The 26251-nt window shown below is 42.5% G+C and overlaps 1 protein-coding gene across 1 annotated transcript in view; it reads left to right on the top strand.

Annotated features, from left to right (window-relative positions):
• TRIM24 (tripartite motif containing 24) overlaps window positions 1-26251 on the top strand; it is a 66903-nt gene that overhangs the window by 7117 nt on the left and 33535 nt on the right. Inside the window, exon 2 of the mRNA XM_068400901.1 lies at window positions 23707-23825. Coding sequence (XP_068257002.1) covers window positions 23707-23825 — 119 coding nt within the window. The remainder of the gene's footprint in view (window positions 1-23706; window positions 23826-26251) is intronic.

The following is a 26251-nucleotide window of genomic DNA, read 5'->3' as shown; positions in this document are numbered from 1 at the left end:
CAGTTAGGTAGCTATGGAGTCGTTTACTGTTTATAAACTATGTACTTCCAGCTCAAACATGCTTTGAAGATGTCAGTCTCATAGTTGAACTGACTAAATATCTACTTTTTTCTAGTGGCCAGAGAGAATGTATAAAAACATAAATGGTTACAATCAAAGAAAGTATGAAACAGTTGTTTGAAGTAACTAAGAAAATTACACCATTCTTAAAAAGAAACAGTCTTGTAAAGTCAGGTAGGAAACTGAAGGTTGAGCAAAAGAATGTTCCTAATTACTTGATACTGTCTTTCCATTGCTGCAAGTAAATGCTTATGTGAAGCTTTTATGTGGGAGAAAATTGTGTATTACCTTGCATACATTACTAACTGATGATAGAGGACTGATGTTAAACAAGCTTTCTAGTTTTTTTTGAAGTTTCAGTGGGCTATGGAAAAAATGGAAGACAGTAAGCAAGTCTCAGCTGTTTGAACTGTACTCGTGGGTTTTGAGGACCCTTGTTTCTAAAGTGGATTTGGGTCATGAGGACATCCTCATTTCAAAAAAGAAATCTGCAGCTCCAGTGCTAAACCCTCCGTAAGTGGGAGTACATGGACAAGAGAATCGAGCCATTTGCTTTCTGACTGTAGAAAGATTCCCGCTTCTGAATAATAAGTAAGTTGCCACAGGCAACTTTTTTTTTAAAGTGGTGAGTTCCCCTTTCTACTATAGTCCCTCAAGTGAATATAGAGCAATTTGAATAAAACAAGATTGTAGCTGAAATACCCTTTGAACTAAAATGATTACCTAATTTGAAAAGTGACTGTATATTTTCCCAGTGAGCTGACACATCTGTTTGTACTGTACATAGTGAAAAAGAAACAGGACTATTTTTATGAAAATGTTGACTTGGAAAAACCCTGTGTATTTTCTGGGATGTCTACTTGAGTTAAGAAGGCATGTAGTAAACTTAGAAGTTCCCTTAATCCACTTCATTCATTTCTAGGCATCTGCTATACGGTCACAACACGGTTAAGGATGTGCGGAGTTGAAGTTTGTTGAACTAATGCTATAAGGCAGCTTAACAGAAGTTCGTGTTAGGCTTAGGCTGCTGCTGAACTTGCTACATCAGGATACTTGTAATGTTGATGATGCTGGTTAGGGCAGGGAACACGGGCAGCTGTGCCGGAATAAGTGGGAAGAGTAGTAGAGAGCTGCAGCACTCTGCTGGGGCTGGAGAATAAGACATTTTAAAGTGGGAGCAAGGTTCTAATATTAAATGCAAGGTACAGTGCCTTGGTAAAACAGCCCAGCACCATCAAGCCCATTTACTAGAAGGGAATAGTATGCAAGATTGGCCTGAACAACAAAAGTGTGAATTGAAACATACTTTTTTTTTTTTTTTTCCAGCCTGGACTTCGCTTTAAAATGAGTAAACTGCTTGCTGAAGTAATGTAGGAGTGTGAAGTACCTGCCCTCCTAGTCAGTTAGTTTAAGGAGAAATGGAAGTAGCTTTGAATCATAGAATTCTATGGGTTGGAAGGGACTTTAAAGATCATCTAGTTCCAACCCCCTGCCACAGGCAAGGACACCTTCCACTAGACCAGGTTGCTCAAAGCCCCATCCAACCTGGCCTTAAACACTGCCAGGGAGGGGGCATCCACAACTTCTCTGGGCAACCTGTGCCAGTGTCTCACCACCCTCGAAGTAAAGAACTTCTTCTTAGTATCTAATCTAAATCTACCCTCTTTCAGTTTAAAACCGTCCCCCCTCGTCCTGTCACTACTTGCCGTCGTAAAAAGTCCCTCTCCCGCTTTCCTATAGGCCCCCTCAAGGTTCTGGAAGGCTGCTATAAGGTCTCCCCAGAGCCTTCTCTTCTCCAGGCTGAACAACCCCAACTCTCTCAGCCTGTATTCATAGGAGAGGTGTTCCAGCCCTCTCATCATCTTCGTGGCCCTCCTCTGGACTCTCTCCAACAGCTCCATGTCCTTATGTTGGGGCCCCCAGAGCTGGATGCAGTATTCCAGGTGGGGTCTCACAAATCATCTTTGCCTTTGGGAAAACTTCTGTGACTTGTAACTATTGTTTCAATAGTTTTCAAGTAAAAGAGTAAAAGTTGAAATTCATAGCATTGCCCATCCCCAAAGTGATTAATTAGGGTAGTGGGCAACTGATCAGTAAGAAGCTGAAATAAAGACAGTCTATTTAGCAGACAAGCTTTGTTGAATGAATATAGAACTGTGTAGTGATATGCAGTGCCTGATAGCAGGACCTCAGGAAGGGCTAAATGTCCTGGGAATGTTTAAATCTTGGAGGTAGCATACTTGAGGGTTAGATTTAGGTCTTTTGAGTGTTTACAGCTTCCCGGTTCCAGTAGTACCTTTGCTTCTTTAAGCAGTTGGTTGTCAGCTCTCAGTAGTTCTGTTCCTTACTTGCTTTTGTCTTCTTTGGGCATCTTTCATCACACATTAGCAGCTATTGTTCCCAGTTGTTTTAGCCTATGAACTGTTGAGCTTACCAACTACAGACTGCTTGACCTTCAATAGTTCTGTTTTCTCTTCCCATTGCTGATAGTGAGTGGGGACTATGAGGGTATAACCCGCTGGCTAGCAAATCTTTCTTTGAAACCCCCAAAATAGCTTAGAATACTTAGATTGTTTAATCTAATCAAATGTTAAAGGAACTTGATCTCCTTTGAGAACCTCTACTTAACTGTCCTCAATCCCTTCTCTATGCAAGAAACTCAAATGTGGATTCAGAACTCATGCTTTAAACCTTGTCTGAGTAAGTATTATCTCAAAATATAGATACATAGAATTCTTTCCTGGGATAAACATAGATGTAGTTGGCTTTCCATGGTCTACCTGAATGTGAGTCCAGAGATGCTAGCAGCCCTTTCTTCAAATATTACACTCCAGGCTGTGGCATAGAATGGTTATTCCCTGCTTCATAGCAAAGGCAGAGTCCTGTGTTGTGGAAAAGTGTTCAGAAGAGCCTGGGATGGAATATACAGGGAGGGCCTGTGGTCTTCCCACGTCTTCTGGCAGTGAAGATTAAACAAAAAAAAACCAACCCTAGCAATAGGGTCTTATTCTGTGTCATAAGAATGGCCTGCTAGATTTGCTCTTACCACTTGATAAATAAGTATTTGTTGTATAAACTGTTGGGACTGGCACCATCGGTAAAATTCTGTGTATCTTGATGGACTGAGAAGGTTCAACTGCAGACTGGGAGACAGTCCTCTGTTTCCTTTTTCTTCTTAGAAATGGCCTTATAACTGGGACCAGATACAACTTAGAAGCAAAGCCACAGTTTATGGTAGCTCATATGTCTTTTAGATTATTATCACTGCGGTTTAAATTCAACAAGGCCAAAGATACCTTCTCAAAATAATCATTCTAGAAGCTGTTTCCGCAAAATGAAGATGACTTTATGCATGAGCATCTCTAATGCATTGAACTGACAGTCCTCTTCCCTCCGTACCACCCTTTGTGCAAGAGCTGAATGTAGGCTGGATTCTTTAAGAAGCTAAACGCTAATCTTGCATCCTTTTAAAGTCCATTTAGCAACAGTATTATTGTATTGTGTTCCAATCTGATTGTGTTTATTGTGTGGGGTTTTTTTCTTTTTCCCTGCTTCCAGTTCCATTGGGATGAGATCAGATTTAATAAGGTTTTCTTTGGCTGCCTTTAGACTGATTTAAATTATTGGGAATGTAGTATAGGTGCTAGGAGCTGCACGATGTCTGACTTCAAACCTTTGCCAGAATAGCTGTTGTTCTGCCTTAAAGTTGTGGTTGGTTGTATTTTCATTTGTCGTTATGCCAGCCAAGCAGGTTAAGAACCACAATGCCATGGCTGAACCCTGGTGAATATTCTTTAAAAATAGAGTAGGAATAGAAGTGTAGTCCTAGTTCATTCCCAAACTGGTGTAGGAGGCAAAGTGTAATATTTCCAGAACTTTATTGTCTAAACTAATATATGATCAGTCCTTTCAGGAAGTGTGGCACAAGAAGGTGGAAATAGATCAAGTGAATCTAAAGGACAGGTAATGGCATTTACGAAGACCAGTTTTGGTAGAATATTAATTTCCCTGAGCTTCATTGTTAGTACAGAGAGTGTCATGCTGGGAAAGCACCTTTGAAGGAGCTCTTCTCTGGTTTTGGGAAAATGGGGGAAACCATGGGAAGACTAGATTTCTTCAGTGGATGTGGATGTTCACATCAGCCAACAGGGTCTAGTTCATGGTTCAGTTATCTACTGAAGATTACAACAAGAAACTATCAGAAGATATACAGTGGGAGCACAAGTAATATCACTGCTGCCTCTGTAACCTGCTGTTTTCTGAGAGCTGTAGGGCAGCTATTTGAAACCAGTGTCGTTCTTACTTGATCAGTCAGCACATCTCTTCAACCCAGAAGGAATAAGTTTTATTAGTTACATTCAGGAATTTTCGTATTAATGCGTTGTCAGAGTAGAGAGAACAACGCTGCTTCTTAATTAATGCTGGTTCTTGGAGGCTGTATAGTCTCTGTGGATCTCGCAATGCATATATTGCTCCAGCTTTGTAGTCTTAAAGTTATGTGGGATCTGGAAAAAGCTGGTCACCTTGCTTTTTAAACCCTTATGGCAGTGCTGTGGGATACTGGGCACATATAATAGAGGAATATAAAGAGTGTTAGCTTTTTATTCTTGTGTGTCTACACCCAAAAGTGCAATGCTTGTAACTTGGAGATAACTTGGAGGATATTCTCCTTCCTAATTACTGGGTGTAGAATATTGGAGGGATTCTTGCAGTTGAACTGGATGCCCAAGGGTGGATACAAGTATTAGCGTAGCTACTGGAAAGAAGTGGATGTTTTTAAGGTATCATTCATCTGACCAAGTGTAGACATCTGCTTTAAGGATGAGATGACTCATGACCAAACTGTATTACCTAGGTCTGCATTGAATATGAAGGGAACTTCATGTAAATCAACACTTAGATGAATCCCACCAAGGTATTAAAATTTGGCAACACCGCAAAGAAACTTTATCTGTCTTTCAAGTGCAAAGTTTAACTTTATGGGGTCACTTCCACATAGTAAATCAGTATTATTTCTGTGCTGTCATTAAGAGTTACTTTTTTCATAGATGCAAAAATTCTATGTGTGACAAGCTTTAGTATTAAACAGTCTTATGAGGAGCAGCTGAGGCAACTGGGGTGGTTTAGCCTGGGGAAGAAAAAGAGGCTGAGGGGAGATCTTATCACTCTCTACAACTACCTGAGGAGAGGTTGTAGTGAGGTGGGCATCTCTTTTCCCAGATGACGTGACAAGGACGAGAGGAAATGGCCTCAAGTTGTGCCAGGGGAGGTTTAGATTGGATATTAGGAAAAATTTCTTCACAGAAAGAGTTGTCAAACATTGGAACAGACTGCCCGGCGAAGTGGTTGAGTCACCATCCCTGGAGGTATTTAAAAGCTGTGTAGATGTGGTACTTAGGGACATGGTTTAGTGGTGGACTTGGCAGTGTTAAGTTAATGGTTGGACTCGATGATCTTAATGGTCTTTTCCAACCTAAATAATTTTATGATTCTAATTAGCAAAAAATCTATTTTTTTTAATATCAGCCCACCCTTTCTTTTTCTTCTCTCCCCCCCCCCATACCAAATAAAATAATGTAAACAAAGGCAGAACCTGTTATTCTAAATTAACATGTTATTTCTATGTACTTTTGAACATCCATTCCCCGCATATACAATTTATGGATAAAAGTTGATGGAGTCTTCCATTATATTTATTACATCACTGTAATTTATATTTTGAGATCATTTGAAGGAAACATAATAGAGTAAGTATGATACAGGGTAATACAGGGTGATTCTGCCCCTTTACCTCGCTCTCATGAGACCCTACCTGGAGTACTGCGTACAGCTCTGGGGCCTCCAACATAAGAAGGACATGGAGCTGTTGGAGAGAGTCCAGAGGAGGGCCATGAAGGTGATCAGAGGGCTGGAACACCTCTCCTATGAATACAGGCTGAGAGAGTTGGGGCTGTTCAGGCTGGAGAAGAGAAGGCTTCGGGGAGACCTCATAGCATAGAAGGGGGCCTACAGGCAAGCGGGAGAGGAGCTTTTTACAAGGGCAAGTAATGACAGGACAAGGGGGAATGGTTTTAAACTGAAAGAGGGTAGATTTAGATTAGATATTAGGAAGCAATTCTTTCCTGTGAGGGTGGTGAGACACTGGCACAGGTTGCCCAGAGATGTTGTGGATGCCCCCTCCCTGGCAGTGTTCAAGGCCAGATTGGATGGGGCTTTGAGCAACCTGGTCTAGTGGGAAGGTGTCCCTGCCTGTGGCAGGGGAGTTGGAACTAGATGATCTTTAAGGTCCCTTCCAACCCATAGAATTCTATGATTCTATGATTGCTGACTTTTGTCTGAACTATAAGTCTGTCCTCGAGGAGAACTTCAAAATAGATAACTATAAAGCAGAATACAGATGGATACAGCAAACACTGCAGTTAAAAAGTTGATGGCTCTGAATATTGACACTTAAGGTATTTTAACCAAGTTTTCCTTTGGAGCTAGAGACTGCAGTTTGTCTACTGCACTACATAAGAGATCTTCCGTGTGCCCTTCATTTTCCACCAGGAATTTGAAATCACCATAGCAAAGATATGTGGAATAGAGTAGACAGGTAAGTTGAGATTCACTGTCCAAAGTGGAATATCTTCTGCCGCTTCTGAATTTCTGGGATGCCTGTGATATTCAAGAAAAGGGCTGGCAGATGTACTGCAGAATCCACAGGAGACCTATTTCCTTCTGGAATAGTAGCTGGAAGCCAGGCAGGATATCCTCCTCAAATTAGGTATGTCTGTTTAGGCACCTGAATTGCTCCCCTGAGGCTAGTGGCTTGAAAAATGAGGGCCAAGAGGCTAGTTTCCCAAGTCCTGATAGGTAGTTTCCAGTTATTGGGCGGTGATCATTTTGAGAATGGGAGGAGACCTGTGAAGGAACAGATTGCAAGGGTGCATCTCTGTACTCGAAGAAGAGAGGGAGTAACATGAGCTAGCCAAAGGCCTTGAATTGCATTAGCATTCCTGTTTTGGATGGCATTTCTCCTGAAATACTCTAAAGCCTGTTACCTCCTGTTGCTCTCACTACTGCTTCCAACTTTGTTCCCTTAATGTGGTCCAGATTCTTAGAAGTTATTTATTGAGGCTTTTTTTTTTTACCTTCACATCTGCTCAGTGTTGATGGGAACGTTATGCTATTGGGGGCTAAATGGAGGAAGTGGGAAAGGGTTTTTAACCCTTTTAACAAAGGGTTAAAAAGAACCAACCCCTTCAGTGACTTCCAGAAAGGCTTGGTTCTTTGGCTTGTGACTGGCTCCAACTGCCCAAGTGACTATCTGCTTGCTTACTTTTTTTATAAGTATCATTTCTGGTAATAGATGCATTGTACTGCAACTACTGAACTGTCAGCTGGTAGTAGATGAGAACTCTAATAAGATGAAGCCCAGACTATGGAATTTCTTGCTACAAAGAAATGACTACTAGCTGTGTCGTGCTCACAACTCTAGGGCGGGGTCCATCTCCTTACCAGAGTTTCTGGCAATAGAAACTTTTTATCCCAGTGATCTTTTTTTTAAATAGTAATAACAACATGCTAACATGTTGGTATTCAGGGAGAAAGGTATTAATTTCCCAGTTCCAGAAGCACGTGGATACAATGGACTTGAGCACTGTTGGCAGGAACCTAGAGTGTCTGCAAAATGGTATTTCAGTAGAACGTATGAATCTAGGCAGCATTAAACACACTTTCAAAATGTTGGCAACTTGAAAAATTAAATACTAGGCTACTCAGAGAAAATGATGCAAGAATGTCATTGAATCATAAAAATCCTTGCATCTTGTATGCTTGAATTCATTACATATAAGTTAGAACTACTTGACAATTTCAGGACTTGAAAGAATGTATTTTAATTTTGATGAAAGAAATGCTCATCACAGTCAGCAGTGACAGTTGGCGTAATTGTTGGCAGCTTCTGCATCGTCGTTTAAGCACGTTCATTTCAAGGCAGTGAGGTTTTTTTATTCATCATCTTGTACTTGAATATTGTCTATCCCACAATAGCGGTATTTCCCTTTGTTGCAATTATGGCACTTCTTATAATTGTGTTGTCGAAGGAAATGCATTGGACAGCCTTGGATGTGAAGATAAACTCTCCCTTCAGAATTTCTTAAGGCATTCAGAAGTGGGTGGAGAATCGGCCCTTGCAAAATTTACATTTTATGAAGTCTGATATGCGATATTTGAAATGTTTGAAGGTTGGGCACGTATAGCAAAAACAATGAACCATTTCACAGAGCAGCTGAAAATATTTTAATTCAGCTCTGCGGTGCTTTCCAAGAAAGTCAATGCACTGCAGCATGAAAACTGGCCTGCAACACTCTTCCAGAGGGGGGATTACAGCTAGTAGTCTTTGTCTGGTTTTCATCCATTTACATTTTAAAGGGCGGTAAATAAAGCAGTTGGATTTTAATAAACTTCTCTGCTGGATCTGTGGTTGCTTTGGGTGTTTTTATTTTGGCAGTAGGTGCCGGTTTCCCCTTGAGATGTGCTTGCTCGTTGGTTTAACCTGTCTCCCCTCCACTAGCAGCAGCGGGCTGTCAGAACTAGACAGGAGCAGCTTTTTCTGGAACAAACTGGTTTGAAGAAGTTGCCAATTTTGCAGCACCAACGTTGGCTTAATGAGAAACAAGAGGAAAGCAGTAATTATTTTAAAAATTGATTCAGATGTTATTGCACATGATATCGTCTCTCGAATTAAGTTTTTTAAGTGTTTGTTTTTAACAGAAAAACATGACCTGTGTAAATATAACCAGTTTGCCCTCAGCCCCATGCATTTTAATGAACAACCTTGTGAATATTAATGGTGTCTATATACACAGCAAGAGGAGAAAAGATTCTGTAGGTCACAACTGAAATGCCCTAATTTTCTGTGTAGTTATGCTAAAGAACTTAAAGCTGGCATTGTCTTCAATCTCTGACATACCTTCTATTAATGTTAACTAGCCTGTCTGTTTTTTAAGAATTTGAACTGTGTGACTTGATGTTAGTATTTTCAGTTCTGAAATCTGTATAGTTAAAATTTCAAACAAGACTCCTGTAAAACCGAGGAAAATTGCCTAATTTAGTTACCAGTTGCTTCCAAGCACTCCATTTAATAAAGAGAGCTCACTTTCACTAAACTAGTATTTTTTTTTTGACTGATCTGTACTGAAGAAAGGGAACCCTTAAGTGCTCCTTTTTTAGCAAAATACTTTGCATCTACAAACAAAAATACCCTTTTGGATCTACAAATGATTATCCAGTGGCTTTATTAAATTGGCTCTGAAACCTGTTTGCTACAGTGAAGACGTGAATGAGCTGAAACGGGCAGACCAGAGCCGTCTCTTCCTATTGTCTCAGGATGCTTCAGTAGTCTGCAATGTACTCCCAGGAAACTGAGAACTGAGCTGGAAATAATACAGTGTGTGCCGTAAATCCGTTCTGCTGAATGCCTTGAGATGACATTGCTGTGGATGCAGTGCATAACTTGTGAGGCAGCGTAAGAACATGCCGTGGTTTCCCCTATGTGTCTGAAATGCAGGCTAGCGTTCCTTTAAGAGGCATATGCATCGTGAGGCATACGCATAGCTGAGTCAGAAGGGGAAAAGGGTTATGGCCCAGAAGTTGGCAGGGCTGATCAAGAGGTCTTTAAACTAGGTTCGATGGGGGAGGGGGATAAGACCAGGGCAGCCACAAATGAACCTAGGGGTGACAGGCCTGCATCGGGGGCAAGGCCGCTAGCCCAGCTGAAGTGCGTTTACACCAATGCACGCAGTATGGGCAACAAACAGGAGGAGCTAGAAGCCACTGTACAGCAGGAAGGTTATGATGTGGTTGCCATCACAGAAACGTGGTGGGATGTCTCTCATGACTGGAGTGCTGCTATGGATGGCTATAAGCTCTTTAAGAGGGACAGGCGAAGCAGGAGAGGCGGTGGGGTAGTGTTGTATGTTAGGGAGTGCTTGGACTGTGTCGAAATTGAGGAAGATGATGAGGATGACAAGGTTGAATGTCTATGGGTAAAGATCAGGGGGAAGGCTGGCAGGGCGGACATTACGGTGGGAGTCTGTTATAGACCACCCAACCAGGATGAGCAGGTGGACAAGGTGTTTTACAAGCGGTTGTCAGAAGCCGCCCGGTCGCCGGCCCTTGTACTCGTGGGCGACTTCAACTTGCCGGATGTCTGCTGGAAATACAACATGGCAGAGAGGAAGCAATCTAGGAGGCTCCTAGAATGTGTGGAGGACAACTTCGTCATGCAAGTGGTAAATGAGCCCACTAGAGGAGGGGCCCTGCTTGACCTGTTGTTTGTGAACAGAGAAGGACTAGTGGGAGATGTGAGGGTCGGTGGCCGTCTTGGGAGTAGCGACCATGAAATGTTAAGAGTTTTCGATATTGGGGGAAGTAAGGAGGGGCAAGAGCAGAACTCCTGCCTTAGATTTCCGGCGGGCAGACTTTAGCCTGTTTAAGAGGTTGGTGGACCGAGTCCCTTGGGAGTCAGTCCTGAAGGGCAAAGGAGTCCAGGAAGGCTGGACGTGCTTCAAAAGGGAATTGGTAAATATTCAGGAGCAGGCTGTCCCGGTGTGTAGGAAGGCAAGCTGTCAGGGAAAAAGACCGGCCTGGTTAAACAGAGAACTTAGGCTAGAACTTAAGGAAAAAAAGAGAGCCTATTTGCTCTGGAAGAAGGGTCGGGTAACTTGGGAGGTCTATAGGGACGTGGCCAGGTTGTGTAGGGAGAAGATTAGAAGGGCCAAAGCTCAGAGCTTGATTTGGCTACTACGGTCAAAGATAACAAAAAAAAGCTTCTGCAAATACATTAACAGCAAAAGGAGGGTCAAGGAGAGCCTCCACCACTTGCTGAACGAGGAGGGTTGTGTAATGTCAGGGGATGAGGAAAAGGCAGAGGTGTTTAATGCCTTCTTTGCCTCGGTCTTTAATGTTAAGACCGGTTGTCCTCAGGAAACTCGGCCCCCAGAGCCTGAAGTTAGGGATGGGGGGCTGTGTGAACCTCCCATAATCCAGGAGGAGACGGTTAGTGACCTGCTGTGCCAGTTGGACACCCACAAGGCTATGGGCCCGGATGGGATTCACCCCAGAGTAATGAAGGAGCTGGCAAATGAACTTGCCAAACCACTCTCTATTATCTACCGGCAGTCCTGGTTAACTGGAGAAGTTCCAGCTGACTGGAAATTAGCAAATGTAACGCCCATCTACAAGAAGGGTCAGAAGGATGATCCAGGGAACTATAGGCCTGTCAGCCTGACCTCGGTGCCAGGCAAGGTGATGGAACAGATCATCCTGAGTGCCATTACATGGCACATGCAGGACAATCAGGGCATCGGGGCCAGCCAACATGGATTCATGAAAGGCAGGTCCTGCTTGACCAACCTGGTCTCCTTCTATGACCAAGTGACCCGCTTAGTAGATGAGGGCAGGGCTGTGGATGTAGTCTATCTAGACTTGAGTAAGGCATTCGACACTGTCTCCCACAGCATCCTCCTAGACAAACTGTCTGCCCGGGGCTTGGATGGGTGGACTCTTCGATGGGTTAAAAACTGGCTGGATGGCCGAGCCCAGAGAGTGGTGGTGAATGGGGCAAAGTCCAGCTGGTGGCCGGTCACTAGTAGTGTTCCCCAGGGCTCAGTTCTGGGGCCGGTGCTGTTCAATATCTTTATAGATGATCTAGACGTAGGGATTGAGTGCACCCTCAGCAAATTTGCAGATGACACCAAGCTGGGTGGGAGTGTCGATCTGCTGGAGGGTAGGAAGGCCCTACAGAGGGATCTGGACAGGTTAGATAGATGGGCCGAGACCAACGGCATGAGGTTCAACAAGAACAAGTGCCGGGTCTTACGCTTTGGCCACAACAACCCCCTGTAGCGCTACAGGCTGGGGGAAGAGTGGTTAGAAAGCGGCCTGGCGGAAAGAGACCTGGGGGTGCTGATCGACAGCCGGCTAAACATGAGCCAGCAGTGTGCCCAGGTGGCCAAGAAGGCCAATGGCATCCTGGCCTCTATTAGGAATAGTGTAGCCAGCCGGTCTAGGGAAGTGATCGTCCCTCTGTACTTGGCACTGGTGAGGCTGCACCTTGAATACTGTGTCCAGTTCTGGGCCCCGCACTTCAAGAAAGACGTTGAGGTGTTGGAGGGAGTCCAGAGGAGGGTGACCAAGCTGGTGAAGGGTCTGGAGGGTCTGACCTACGAGGAACGGCTGAGGGAGCTGGGGTTGTTTAGCCTGGAGAAGAGGAGGCTCTGAGGTGACCTTATTGCAGTCTACAACTACCTGAAGGGAGGTTGTAGTGAAGTGGGAGACGGCCTCTTCTCCCGGGCAACTAGCGATAGGACAAGAGGACACAGCCTCAAGCTTCGCCAGGGGAGGTTCAGGTTGGACATTAGGAAGAATTTCTTTTCAGAAAGGGTTATTAGACATTGGAATGGGCTGCCCAGGGAGGTGGTGGAGTCACCATCTCTGGACGTGTTTAAGAAAAGACTGGACATGGCACTTAGTGCCATGGTCTAGTTGACATGGTGGTGTCAGGGCAGCAGTTGGACTCTGATCCCAGAGGTCTCTTCCAGCCTGGCTGGTTCTGTGGTTGATTCTGTGAGCCTGTAGCCAGTGAGAACTGTTACGGTGGGAACTAACGCTTCTCTCCTGGCACAACTGCATTTAATCCACATTGTGTTCCCTAATCCAGCTCATTGTATTGGCATGGGATAGAAATGAACGGGCAGGGGAGCCAGCGTTGTTGCTTTTGTTCGCAATGTGGTATCTGGGCCTGGTTGAAGCAAAGTCTGAACATAAGGTTCCACAGCTGCTTGACTTTTGTGTGAATGGATGCTGCTGCTAAAAAGGGTGGAGGTCTTCCCCTCTATTCCTCCTACTCAAGAGCCATGTGCTCTTGATACAGCTCACTATACAGCTGCGTGAACAACTATCCTGGCACAAAAGAGTAGATGAAAATGTGGGATCTTATCATGTACCATCCTCATGATAATCATGATGGGGATTATGGAACTCCTCCCAAGTTAAGTAATATGTTTTCACCTTACCACTGGAGCATTCGGGAAATGCTTCCTCCATTAAAAAAAATAAAAATCTTGTAGGATTATTTTGACAAAAATAAACTCTGACACTTGAGAACTTCATTCTTCTGAGCAAGAACAAACAGTATGCTTTTAAAATCTTACTTCCTGCACTGTTAGACACTAACAGTTACAAATCGGCACATTGGAAAGACCTCTCAAAGCTCAGTGGACTGCCTACCTAGGCTGAGGTTCTCCCTCAGCTTGCATCAGTGCGTAGAGACAGGAGGAGAAAGAGTTTCAAGCCTCTCTACCTTCTTGATAGATAATGGATTTCTTTGTTTTATACCTTTGAATGAAGATACTTCGGTAATAATCACTTATTAAAAGAGAACAAACTATGCAATTCTTGTTATGATTCTTAAATTTGAAAATTTAAGCCCATGTAAAATGGGACTGTTCTCAGTGAAAGGCATTCTAATGCGTGTTATCCCTTGCATTGTTGACCTTTTGAAGATTTAGTAAGTGCTAAGACTACAGAAGAACTTTACCTGTTTTTAACAATACATGTGAGGGGTTTTTTGTGCTCTCTACTTCTCTGGTGTTTTTTCTTCTTTGATTTGTATCCACTAAACATTGCAGTGCTTCAGGCCCAAACACACTGAAATTTTCAATTATTTTACAGATGAATCCTGTGGGTTTTTATTGAGTCTCTTCCCCCCTGTATTTGCCCCCTTGTAGTGGGCAGTACAGGGCTGGAAGCAGTAGATTGCATTTGATGTGAGTAACACGGATGATGGTTAGAAGCAGAAAACAGGTTTCTTGTTACCTCTAGAGAAAACAAGGTTCTGTATGAGTGAATATTCTAAATTGGAAGGAAGGAAGGATAGCAAGTCAGCTGGCACCTGAATGAAGCTTGACAAAAGCTTGAGAGGGAAACATAGGGTTTGAAACAAACAGGCAATCGGGGAAGGCTAAGTCGAGTCAAAAATGGAACAGCTGGCTGAAGGTCCCTGGTCAATTACTTCTGTAGCTGCTCTGGTGTGCTGGAGTCATCGCTGGATCCTCTTTGGTCTTAGTTTCCTTTAAACTGCAGCATGTAGATGATGGTAGGTGATCCTACTGCAGGCAATTTTAGGAAAATGTAAGGTTGTCCTTGCCCAATTCCCCGTCCCCCTGTACTCTAAGGAGGAATAGGAAAGGTAGCATGGTCTCAACTTGTTTCCTCTAAATGATACGAGATCTGGTTTTCTCAGATATTCCCTGTGTCTCTAGAGTGTAGTACAACATCAGGCATTCTGAAAGGAAATGACATTAAAAATACCAAGTGTCAACTCTTTATTTCTGGCAATTTGCTGTTGTAGTAAGTCTTTCAGAGAATCTTCAGGAAGGAAAATCACTTTGTTCGCTAAAAAATCACTTAGTCTTGGAAGCCTCCTAACTGCATTGTTTGATTCGCACACAAATATCTCAAAGCTCTTTAGAGCTGATTGGGTCCAGAATTAGTTGAGCATCAGAACACTAATGTGAGATTAGAGGTCCTCCTTACCTCCAATTTAATCAGGATAAACAGTAAAGCCTCACCATCCAGGAATGTGCTTAACCTGAACAGTGTTAGCCAAAATGCTAATGTAAATCTGATGTTGTTTCTGATGCTGCTGCATTCACAGAATCACAGAATCAATCAGGTTGGAAGAGACCTCTGGGATCATTGAGTCCAACCATTGCCCTGACACCACCATGTCAACTAGACCATGGCACTGAGTGCCATGTCCAGTCTTTTCTTAAACACATCCAGAGATGGTGACTCCACCACCTCCCTGGGCAGCCCATTCCAATGTCTAATGACCCTTTCTGAGAAGAAATTCTTCCTAATGTCCAACCTGAACCTCCCCTGGCAAAGCTTGAGGCTATGTCCTCAATTATAATATGCATTATAATTACTCTGACAATGCTTATTTAAAGATACTGAATTTTTTGTCTTTTGTGAAAATACTAGGTTTGGGCTGACTTGGTGATGTACTTGAAGAATATATACTTGGTATAGCAAATATCAATTGCAGAAATATTTTTGGATTAATTAAATTTCATTATATTATCCCACAGTGTGTGGGTGGATAATGTTCTGTGCTGCAGCTTTCCAGCCTTTTCTTCTCTTTTGCCCTCATTCCTTTTAAAAAAAATGGGTATTTGGGAGAGGGGGAGAATGAACAGCAAAATCATTTGGGGATTTTTTTTTTCCTTTAAAACAATAATGTAGTTCTTGTTTTGATGACATAGTATGCTTCTCCTATAGTTTCATTACAGGATGAATTATTTTCCTTACCAATTTATATAAGGAAATCAACTAAATGGCTTTTAATATCTTGCTACTTGGAATTTGAATCTTCTTGAACAGACCCTAGTATAATAGCTAGAGTTCCCACTCTTGAAAGCACTGAAGTAAATTGCGGCACAATTCAGGAAGCAGGTGTCTTGAAACAAGAGGAAGGAAGTGTTGGCACTAAGATTAAGCATGGTTAGAAAGCTATTGCATGATTGCTTCCAAACCTTAACACTTTTAACAAAAAAAAAAAAAAAAAAAAAAAAAAAAAGGGTTTGATTCATTGTAGCACTAGGAAAGTGTCTTGCAGAGGGACTTGAAGGAGGAAATGTTAATTAATTCAGAGGTTAATTTAGGAATTGTATTCTATGCATGCTTAAGGAACAGTTTAAAATGTAATTAAATGTTTATGAGGAAAAAAGGTGTACCAATGAACATTAGAAGCAAATACATACATGGAATGTAGCAAGGAAATGCTGGGGCTATGTTGTCTTGCCTTTGTATTGCATTCCTTCTTCCTGTATGTTATTGTAACTCTGGTGAAATACGAGCAGAAACGTCTTTGGAAAATATCATTGTCCTTTTGGTTGTTCAAAAAAGTTAAGTTAATTGCTTGCTAGAGCACCTGTTGGCTTGTTAGCAAAAAGGTTGTATGTGTGCTCCTAAGTTTGCTTCAACCATCTGTCTTAATACTATTGTCAGTTATGACTTTAAACCAACCTTACTCGTTATCTACCAAAAGAAGTCAGGCTCCTCTATCAGGTCTATTAGTAGGCTGGGGAGAGCAGTAATCCTTAGTGTGCAGTGTTGTGTTTTGTTACCACAGGACCTAAGAGGGGATACTTGTCCATGGTCTGAGTTAAGCCTTTGGACTGGAAAACCTGATGAGGAAAAAAGGGTTTCAAACCATGACCGTGATTTCTTTATCAAATCATCACTGTACATACAAAATATATTATAAATAACATGATTTGAGATAGTAGGAATAACCTATTAAAATTGTTAAGTCATTAATATGCTGATATTTATTGTACACAGTTTCCTTTTTTGTTGTTGATAACAAAAGACTCTACTTTAGCATGCATCTATCAGAGTTTTCCTTCTATCTTTTAAATAAAATTTTTCTTAAGCTACTGTAGTATATGGTGTCATCTAGTAGACTAGTTGACGACAATGACGCTGTCTCAGTACTCTTCCGAGTCCTTTTTACTTGGGAAAAGGAAGAAGCATAAGATCTCTATGGTTAGCAATATTCTATAATGGATTAGACCTCCAAAGTGGTAGAGATATTGTAACTGGCATGAATATTCTCTACATCTCTCATCAAGTGCATCCTCAGCAAGTTTGCAGACGACATCAAGCTGAGTGGTACAGTTGACATGCCTGAGGGATGGGATGCTATCCAGACCTGGACAAGCTTGAGAAGTGGACCTGTGTGAACCTCGTGAGGTGCAACAAGGCCAAGTGCAAGGTCCTGCACCTGGGTTGAGGCAATCCCTGGTATCAATACAGGCTGGGGGATGAAGGGATTGAGAGCAGCCCTGCAGAGAAGGACTTAGAGGTAGCGGTAGATGAAAAGCTGGACGTGAGCCGGCAATGTGCGCTCACAGCCCAGGACGTCAACCATCCCCACGGCTGCATCAAAAGCAGCGTGGCCAGCAGGTCAGGGGAGGTGATTCTGCCCCTCTGTTCCACTCTGGTGAGACCTCACCTGGAGTACTGCGTCCAGGAGCCCTCGGCACAGGAAAGACATGGACCTGTTGGAGCAGGTCCAGAGAAGGGCCACAAAAATGATCAGAGGGCTGGAACACCCTCTGATCAGGCCACCGGATCAGGATGAAGAGGGTGATGAGGCCTTCTACAGGCAGCTGAGAGCAGTCTCTCAATTACAGGGCCTGGTTGTCATGGGGGATTTCAACTACCCTGATATTTGCTGGGAGGCCTACTCAGCCAGCCATCCTCAGTCCAGGAGGTTCCTCCAGTGCACTGATGATAACTTTCTGATGCAAATGGTGGATGAGCCAACTAGGAGAGGAGCGCTGCTGGATCTTATCCTCACTAACAAGGAGGGTCTGGTTGAAGCGGTGAAGGTTGAGGGCAGCCTTGGTTGTAGTGACCATGAGATGGTAGAGTTCAGGATCTCATGTGGCAGGAACAGAATAGCTAGCAGAATCACAACCCTGGACTTCAGGAGGGCCAACTTTGGCCTTTTCAAGCAATTGCTAGGGGAAATCCCATGGGACAGGGTACTAGAAGGTAAGGGGGCCCAAGATAGTTGGTTAGCATTCAAGGACTGCTTCTTCCGAGCTCAAGATCAGAGCATCTCAGCAGGTAGGAAGTCAAGGAAGAGTACCAGGAGACCTGCATGGTTAAACAGGGAACTGCTGGGCAAACTCAAGTGGAAGAAGAGGGTGTAGAGATCATGGAAGGAGGGGCTGGCCACTTGGGAGGAATATAAGTCTGTTGTCAGAGGATGTAGGGAGGCAACTAGGAAAGCTAAGGCCTCCTTGGAATTAAACCTTGCAAGAGAGGTCAAGGACAACAGAAAGGGCTTCTTCAAATACATTGCAGGTAAAGCCAACACTAGAGGCAATGTAGGCCCACTGATGAATGAGGTGGGGGCCCTGGAGACAGAGGATAAAAAGAAGGCGGAGTTACTGAATGCCTTCTTTGCCTCTGTCTATACTGCTGGAGGCTGTCCTGAGGAGCCCCGGACCCCTGAGGCCCCAGAAGAAGTCAGGATAGAGGAGGAATCTGTCTTGGTAGATGAGGGCTGGGTCAGGGACCAATTAAGCAACCTGGACATCCATAAATCCATGGGCCCTGATGGGATGCACCCGCGGGTGCTGAGGGAGCTGGCGGAAGTCATTGCTAGGCCACTCTCCATCATCTTTGCTAAGTCGTGGGCAACGGGAGAGGTGCCTGAGGACTGGAGAAAAGTGAATGTCACTCCAGTCTTCAAAAAGGGCAAGAAGGAGGACCCGGGTAACTATAGACCGGTCAGCCTCACCTCCATCCCCGGAAAGGTGATGGAACAACTTGTTCTTGGTGCTGTCTCTAGGCACATCAAGGATAGGGGGATCATTAGGGGCAGTCAACATGGCTTCACCAAGGGGAAGTCATGCTTGACCAACTTGATAGCCTTTTATGAGGACATAACCCGGTGGATAGATGATGGTAAAGCTGTGGATGTGGTCTATCTTGATTTCAGTAAAGCGTTTGACACTGTCTCCCGGAGCATCCTCACAGCTAAACTGAGGAAGCGTGGTCTGGATGATCGGGTAGTGAGGTGGATTGTGAACTGGCTGAAGGAAAGAAGCCAGAGAGTGGTGGTCAATGGGACAGAGTCCAGTTGGAGGCCTGTGTCTAGCGGAGTCCCTCAAGGGTCGGTACTGGGACCAGCACTATTCAATATATTCATTAAGGACTTGGATGAGGGAATAGAGTGCACTGCCAGCAAGTTCGCTGATGGCACAAAACTGGGAGGAGTGGCTGACGCGCCGGAAGGCTGCGCAGCCATTCAGAGGGACCTGGACAGGCTGGAGAGTTGGGCAGGGAGAAATTTAATGAAATATAACAAGGGCAAGTGTAGAGTCCTGCATCTGGGCAAGAACAACCCCATGTACCAGTACAAGTTGGGGACAGACCTGTTGGAGAGCAGCGTAGGGGAAAGGGACCTGGGGGTCCTAGTGGACAGCAGGATGACCATGAGCCAGCAGTGTGCCCTTGTGGCCAAGAAGGCCAATGGCATCCTGGGGTGTATTAGAAGGGGTGTGGTTAGCAGGTCAAGAGAGGTTCTCCTCCCCCTCTACTCTGCCCAGGTGAGGCCACATCTGGAATATTGTGTCCAGTTCTGGGCCCCCCAGTTCAAGAAGGACAGGGAACTGCTAGAGAGAGTCCAGCGCAGAGCCACGAAGATGATTAAGGGGGTGGAACATCTCCCTTATGAGGAGAGGCTGAGGGAGCTGGGTCTCTTTAGCTTAGAGAAGAGGAGACTGAGGGGTGACCTCATTAATGTTTATAAATACATAAAGGGCAAGTGTCATGAGGATGGAGCCAGGCTCTTCTCAGTGACATCCCTTGACAGGACAAGGGGCAATGGGTGCAAGCTGGAACACAAGAAGTTCCGCATAAATATGAGGAAAAACTTCTTTACGGTGAGGGTGACCGAACACTGGAACAGGCTGCCCAGAGAGGTTGTGGAGTCTCCTTCTCTGGAGACATTCAAAACCCACCTGGATGCGTTCCTGTGTGATATGGTCTAGGCAATCCTGCTCCGGCAGGGGGATTGGACTAGATGATCTTTCGAGGTCCCTTCCAATCCCTAACATTCTGTGATTCTGTGAACACCTCTCCGATGAAGAAAGGCTGAGAGAGGTGGGGTTGTTCAGCCTAGAGAAGAGAAGGCTCTGGGGGGACCTTCCTGCAGCCTTTCAGTACTTAAAGGGGACCTATAAGAAAGACAAGGACAGACTTTTTAGCAGGGCCTGTTGCGATAGGACAAGGGGTAATGGTTTTAAACTAAAAGAGGGTAGATTTAGACTAGCTATAAGGAAGGCATTTTTTACAATGAGGGTGGTAAAACACTTGAACAAGTTGCCCAGAGAGGTGGTAGATGCCCCATCCCTGGAAACATTCAAGCTCAGGTTGGATGGGGCTCTGAGCAACCCGGTGTAGTTGAAGATGTCCCTGCTCGCTGCAGGGGGGTTGGACTAGATGACCTTTAATGATCCCTTCCAACCCAAACTATCTGTGATTATTCTAAAGGAGGACTCAGCACATGAAAAAAATTAAATGTTTTGTGTCATCTTCAGAAACAGATACTGAACAAATCCAGTAACTTTCCTGCTCCTGTTCACAGTATTTCTTGTTTATAACTCTGCAGCCTGGCCTTTACAGGGTATGTGCTTTTCAGGTTGTGCTGATGCATTTTGGGCAGTAAGCAACATAAGTAACGTGAACCAACTTAAATCCCATCAAATCTGTGATAGCTGGCAACTGTACAGTTTGTATTGGATGAATGGCTGAAAACTTTGTTTGGCCTGTGTGTAGGCACAGAGATGTGTTTGTCCATGAGCTTTTGCTAAAATAAAGTGTGTCTTTACTTGAATATAATCAGTGTTCTTTTTTTTAACTTTGAATACATTGGTTGTGTGTTTATCCAAGTTTTTAATTTAATTCCAAAATAGTCATAGTCTTGCCTCTTTTGCCTCTGTTTTCCCATAGGAAGCTCTGAATTCTGGGCTCTTTGTAAACCATATTTTTCCTTTGCAGTAACTTAGTGTCTCTCTTAGTTATGTGGGTTCTGGTGAACTGCCAGCTCCTCACCATGTTCTGCAGAGCTGTGTGGTGATTATACAGTGTGCTCCACTGTACTATTTGTTTACTGATAAGGAGCGCGGGTAGAAATTCCAGTGCTGATGTGCAGTTTATCTGTGTGAGAGTGTCTCTTTGAGGTGGCTAGACTGAAGTTCTGAAATGAACCTGCGTGAATTCGTTAAGTGCTGTTATTTGCCATGACCCTTTTGTTTCAAATGCAACGCGCATGAATAAACATGCACAGAACACTCTACTTGCACCTTTCATCTCTCACTTGGAAAGCGGGGAGGAAAAGACCAATGCTTGGTTTATATTGTTCAGTACATTACTGAAAGAGCCTTGTGTACATTAAGAATAGTAAATAAGGACCTGAAAGGAATGCTGCTTGGCTAACTTGTGTTTTACATTTTGTGCCAAAAAGGCCCCTGTTGCCAGGTGTGTGCATGACAGTGTAACCTGGCTGTAACAGATACACTGAGATCATGGTGCTAGGTGTTTTCACTTAAATCCACGGTCCTCAGGTTGACTAAACCTGGTTTAAAACTGATTTGTGTAGCAGTCATCAATCCAGGATTGTAACAAAAGCAAATTTACCCACGCATAGTTGCAGAAGAAAACCTTGACTTAAAGCTAGACAGCATAAGGAATTATCGAAAAAGTTTCAAGAGAATTTTGAGAGGTTTGGGTAGTTTTCCTTTTTTCTTTCCCCCATCTCAGTCTAGAATTTCCGAGTGATCTCTTGAACAGGTGGTTGGCAATATTCTGTTGGTGAAAATGCAGATGAAATATTTGGTTTATGTTAGTACATTTCCTAACTTGTCCCCAGCCCCTTCCTTGCCCACCATGTTTCCAATTCAAGCTGATTTATAAACTCACCTTAATGAAACTCATCTGTCTCAAAGACAGTGGTTCCATGTTTAACCTTCAGTGGTGGTGTTGGCCCCTTTCCATCCTCCTGCTGCTTCTCATCTTGCTTCAGTGTAAGCAGTAGTGCATTTGGTCAGTGAAGCAGAACGGGGGCTGAAGGTGAAGCTTGGGAGAGCAGGAGAAATACATCCATGTCTGAATCATCTTGCCAGTCTCATTCTCTGTCTATACCCTGCTCCCAAACACATGCATGGATCAACTCAGTCTCTTCTGCTGGCCCAGAACACTGTGCTTTGTCAGGGTCAGGAATGAGCAGTGAGGAAACAGAGGGCGGTTTGTAACCAGCACTGTTGAAAAGTGTGAAAAATAGTCTTTTTCAGCAAGTATGTGGCTTGAGTATTAGATTTGTTCACTCTTGAGTGTGGTAATTTGATTTGCTCAATAAAAGGAGAAAGTCGGTACTTGGAGTTCTATTAACTACCTGACATACTAGAATTGTATTTCTTAATTATACTTCATGATGATGGTATAAAAAAAAAAAGGTTACAAAAGTTTCAGCCAAAATATGGAATTTGTGTATCAGAGGAAGCTGCACAAATATGTATTGAATTACAGACTGGCAAAATGGCAATTACAATAAAACCAGACTTAACATCGTAGACTTTCAGATGAAAGTGAAATGCCTTGCACACAAATGGAAAACTGCTGGGTAAATTTCCAGAATGAAGAGTTAATTTAGTAAAACTGGTGGACTTTTATTAGAGAACTGCTTTGTAGTGGGTTGGTGAGTTAAATCTGTAGTGTGCATTGGAAGAACACTATGAAAAAGTTACTTAAATCTTGTATGAAGCACTTACAGTAAGGAATTAAGTTTTTCTGCAAAAGTGAAATCGTTTCTGTACTTCTGTTTTTCTTGTAAAAGTAAAACAGGGGCAGAATTAAGCCCAAGCTGCTTTAGTTAAATATGCGAGTCCTGAGTTATATATGGTGTTAAATTCATTGGGTTAAACGGTTCCTCTGATTTTCTTTAAGATTCTAAAATGATGCCTCCTCTCAAATGGCAGCTGTAGGCATTGAATCTACCTCAGTGTGGACTCCCATGACTATTCTACTGTAGGCTTTGCATGATGATTTTTCCACATCCCAAGTGATTATTTCAACCTTAGTTTCAGTTCTTTTTTTTTTTGGTGGTAATGACTGTGATAATGTTCTTAAAGCAAGATGTTAATGCCTAGCATTTTAGAGATTTTTCTTGGATTATAAACAAGCCTCAGTGCTAATAAGACATTCTGTTTTCTGCACCTAGGAAAGGTATCTGCTTTAAAGTGTTTGTATAGATCTCTTTTATTTCAGTCTAGTCTACTCACTGTTGAACCCCGAGTTTTGAACTTGACTGTGTACTTTTTATTCTCTTGAGAAAACTATTAATTGTTTAACCCTTTGAGTTATTGGTTCTCAGCTCTTTCTTCAACAAGGAGTCTAAGTATGTTATTGTCTTTAGAGTTGTTCCCCAACATGTCTTGCAGAGGACAGGAGGGAGAGGACCTTGCTTATTTATTCCTATGTCTTGCTTGCTTTCCCTTGCTTAGGGTGAAGGAAGCCATGATATTATAATACAGATCTGTTCTTCCTCTATACAACTTGCCTCATTAATTTTGAATTTATTACATTTTAGTTCCTCATATTATATAGTTGGAAGTCAGTTGTATTACACTGCTGATGTGTATGTAATACCACTCAATGCCACTAATACTCCAGACTAATAAATGTTTACTTTAATCCATACTATAACAACAAATTGTCAATAGAAATACATTCCCTTTAGAGAAAAGGAATTAATTTTCTATAAGTTTAAGGCAAATTCTTTATAGGATTGAAACAAAAAGATGCTTGACCTTGGCTGAAACAATACGCCATCAGGGAATAACAGGTAAAGTTTACTTTAGTGATAAATGAGAATTAGCTGATTTTTACTCATACCTTATTGACAGGAAAGTGTTGAAACATCCTTTCAAAGTATTTTTCCTTACAAGCTGTCTTTGAAGTTGTTCAATATATCTTAAATTGTGCAAGCATAATCAGATTTTTTTTTTCCCCCCTCAGTCGGTGTTATCCGCTGTCCAATTTGTGGTCAGGAATGTGCAGAGAGACACATCATAGATAACTTTTTTGTGAAGGATACCACAGAGGTTCCCAGTAGCACAGTAGAGAAATCAAATCAGGTAAGTGCATTAACATGTAATCAAGTTAACACCTTTTGGATGTGTATGCATATCCTTGGCTTCTTGCTGTGTGGCCTTTTTGCAGAAAAAGACTTCAAGTACTTAGTCATCACGTGGGGTAGCTGCTCTAGAAAATAAGTTAAAATTGATGAAAATGCATGTGAAGAAGGTGGTTATCTTATTCTAAACTATTTTTAATTGTTGATATAAATTGCATCGTGTTAGCAAAAGATAAAAGTAAGGAATAGGCGTTAGAATGGGAATTTCTATACTTTGGGCAGGGCACTTCAGGCACTCCTTGAAGCAGAGACCCGAACAACACTACATCAAGAGATCTCAATGTAAAATGGAATCCTCTAGTTGAATCGACTTTATTTTTCTTATCTCAGCACTGACAAAACATGGCACTAAATAGCTGGAGTGCAGTTACCAAGCAAGAGGCTCAAACTTCTCATTGGGGAAGATGCTTATGTAAGCTGCCTCTTCTTCCATTTGCAATCAAATAATAGCTATGTCATAAAACCAAAACCTGCTTATCTGGAAGAATAGTAATACGTACTGTTTTTTTTTCCTCATGATGGTTTTTCAGGAGGAAAGTACTAGTGTGGAAGCAGTATCAAATGAATAATCACATCTGTGTAGGACCACAGTTTAGCAACCTCTGGTATCAAAATATTGCATGTCTTCGTTTTTAGCTAGTAAGAGAGTATCTCAAATATCTCTTTACTCATAAACTTTTAATTAAACTCCAGGAACTTACTGTAAATAATTCAGCCTCTTTATATGTTGCTGCATTCTTCACAGTAACAGTACAAAAAGGTTACTATGTCAATGTGGCTTGTATTTTAACTCATCCCCGAACATTTGGATGGTCGTCTCCTTTTATTTTGAAAATGCCCTTTTTTCCCTTTCCTGTTTTAGGGACCTGTATCATTGGCTCTTGATTCATTTGGTTTGGGGGCAGCTTCTTAGAGGTCCTTTATTGTGTAGTCTGCTTGTTTCAAAGCTTGGCTGAAATTTGTGCTTACATATATGAAGGGGTATGCCTCTCAGGAACAGATGAAAGTACCTAGTCAGGTTTGTGATACCAGCTCACTGACTGTTAAAGGCATAAATATTATAATCATCTCTGAGGAAAAGGAATTAACTTATTTCCCAAAAACTATTGAACTGCGTTCAGTTTCTAAGAAATTTTGCAACTGGATTTCTGAGAAATGATAGACCTTACCAGAAATGGACATTTAGATGGGAGTCTCTGGAAGTATGAGCAGTGTTCTCTTAATGTAGGACAGTTTGAAGTTTGGTTTTTTTTGTGTTTGTGTGTGGGGTTTTTTTAGTTGTTTGGTTGGTTGTTTTTTTTTTTTCCCCCAGGGTGTTGCAGGGAAACATCTGAGTTTTGGAGATGGTTGTGAGATTGACACAAAGTCTCTCAATCCTCTACCAGTAAGACTGAGAAAATGAATAGTCCCTGTTGCACTGAAAATTTGATCATAACTTTTTTAGTGACTTTAAAATTAGGAAGAGAAGCAAGATAACAAATAACACTGTTATGCAGAAGCTGTCTTGAAATTTTTTTGGGGCCTGTGCCATAACCTCTGCTTAGTTATATAACAAGTCCTCTAAGATACTGCTTTGGGGAGTGGTGATAGAAGTAGAATTATTTTTCCTGGGTTTAGTCACAAAATCTTTTTTGTGTGTGTGTGTCCCCTTTCCCTCCCAGAATTTTTCTGCTTTCTGTGAAAGTTAAGTGGGGAATTGAGGCCTTGGAGGCTTGGATAAGGAATTGAAAATTCAAGAAGGGTTCTTTATATTCTAGAGGTTCGTCAAAATCATGTAAAATTGGGTGTACTTTGAGTCATGGGGTATCAAAAGTTGGAGTATCCACCAAATGCAGTGATGTCACGATAAGTCAGGCACTTCCTTGGAATTGAGGGAGATGTCTTTTTTTTTTTTTGTTTACCTTCTGATCTTGATCTGCTGGAGAGAGATATAGAGAAATTCCACATATTTCAGCAGCTCGTTTGGAATAACTTGTTGTTGAGTGGTGTGAGCAGATTTCAGGGAGGTTCTTCAAAGCATTTGTGTTTCCTTAAGTTACCTTCTCAGATGTCTATCTTACTGTTCCATTCCATATTTGTTTCTTCCTAACAAAAACAGCAGGCTTGCAGTTCAGAAAGCATGTCCGTTCTTCAGCTAAGTTCCCTGGCTGAACTCAGCATACTTTCTGCAGCAGTTGAAGGCAAACCAGCAAACTTTGCTAAACCAGCACAGTAGTATGTTCATATGCTTTTCTGCTGACTTTTTTTTTTTTTTTTTTTTAAGTGGAGGTAGATGTTTTGTTAGATGTGTGCTAAGTGAGTGTGTACCTTCACTTTTGAAAATGAATCATGTGTAGTTCTGTTTTGTTTGAATGGATTTATTTCGGC

The sequence above is a fragment of the Nyctibius grandis genome, chromosome 5, assembly GCF_013368605.1.
Source record: "Nyctibius grandis isolate bNycGra1 chromosome 5, bNycGra1.pri, whole genome shotgun sequence".
Classification (NCBI taxonomy): Eukaryota; Metazoa; Chordata; class Aves; order Nyctibiiformes; family Nyctibiidae; genus Nyctibius; species Nyctibius grandis.
This window is presented reverse-complemented; position numbering and strand designations above follow the sequence as displayed.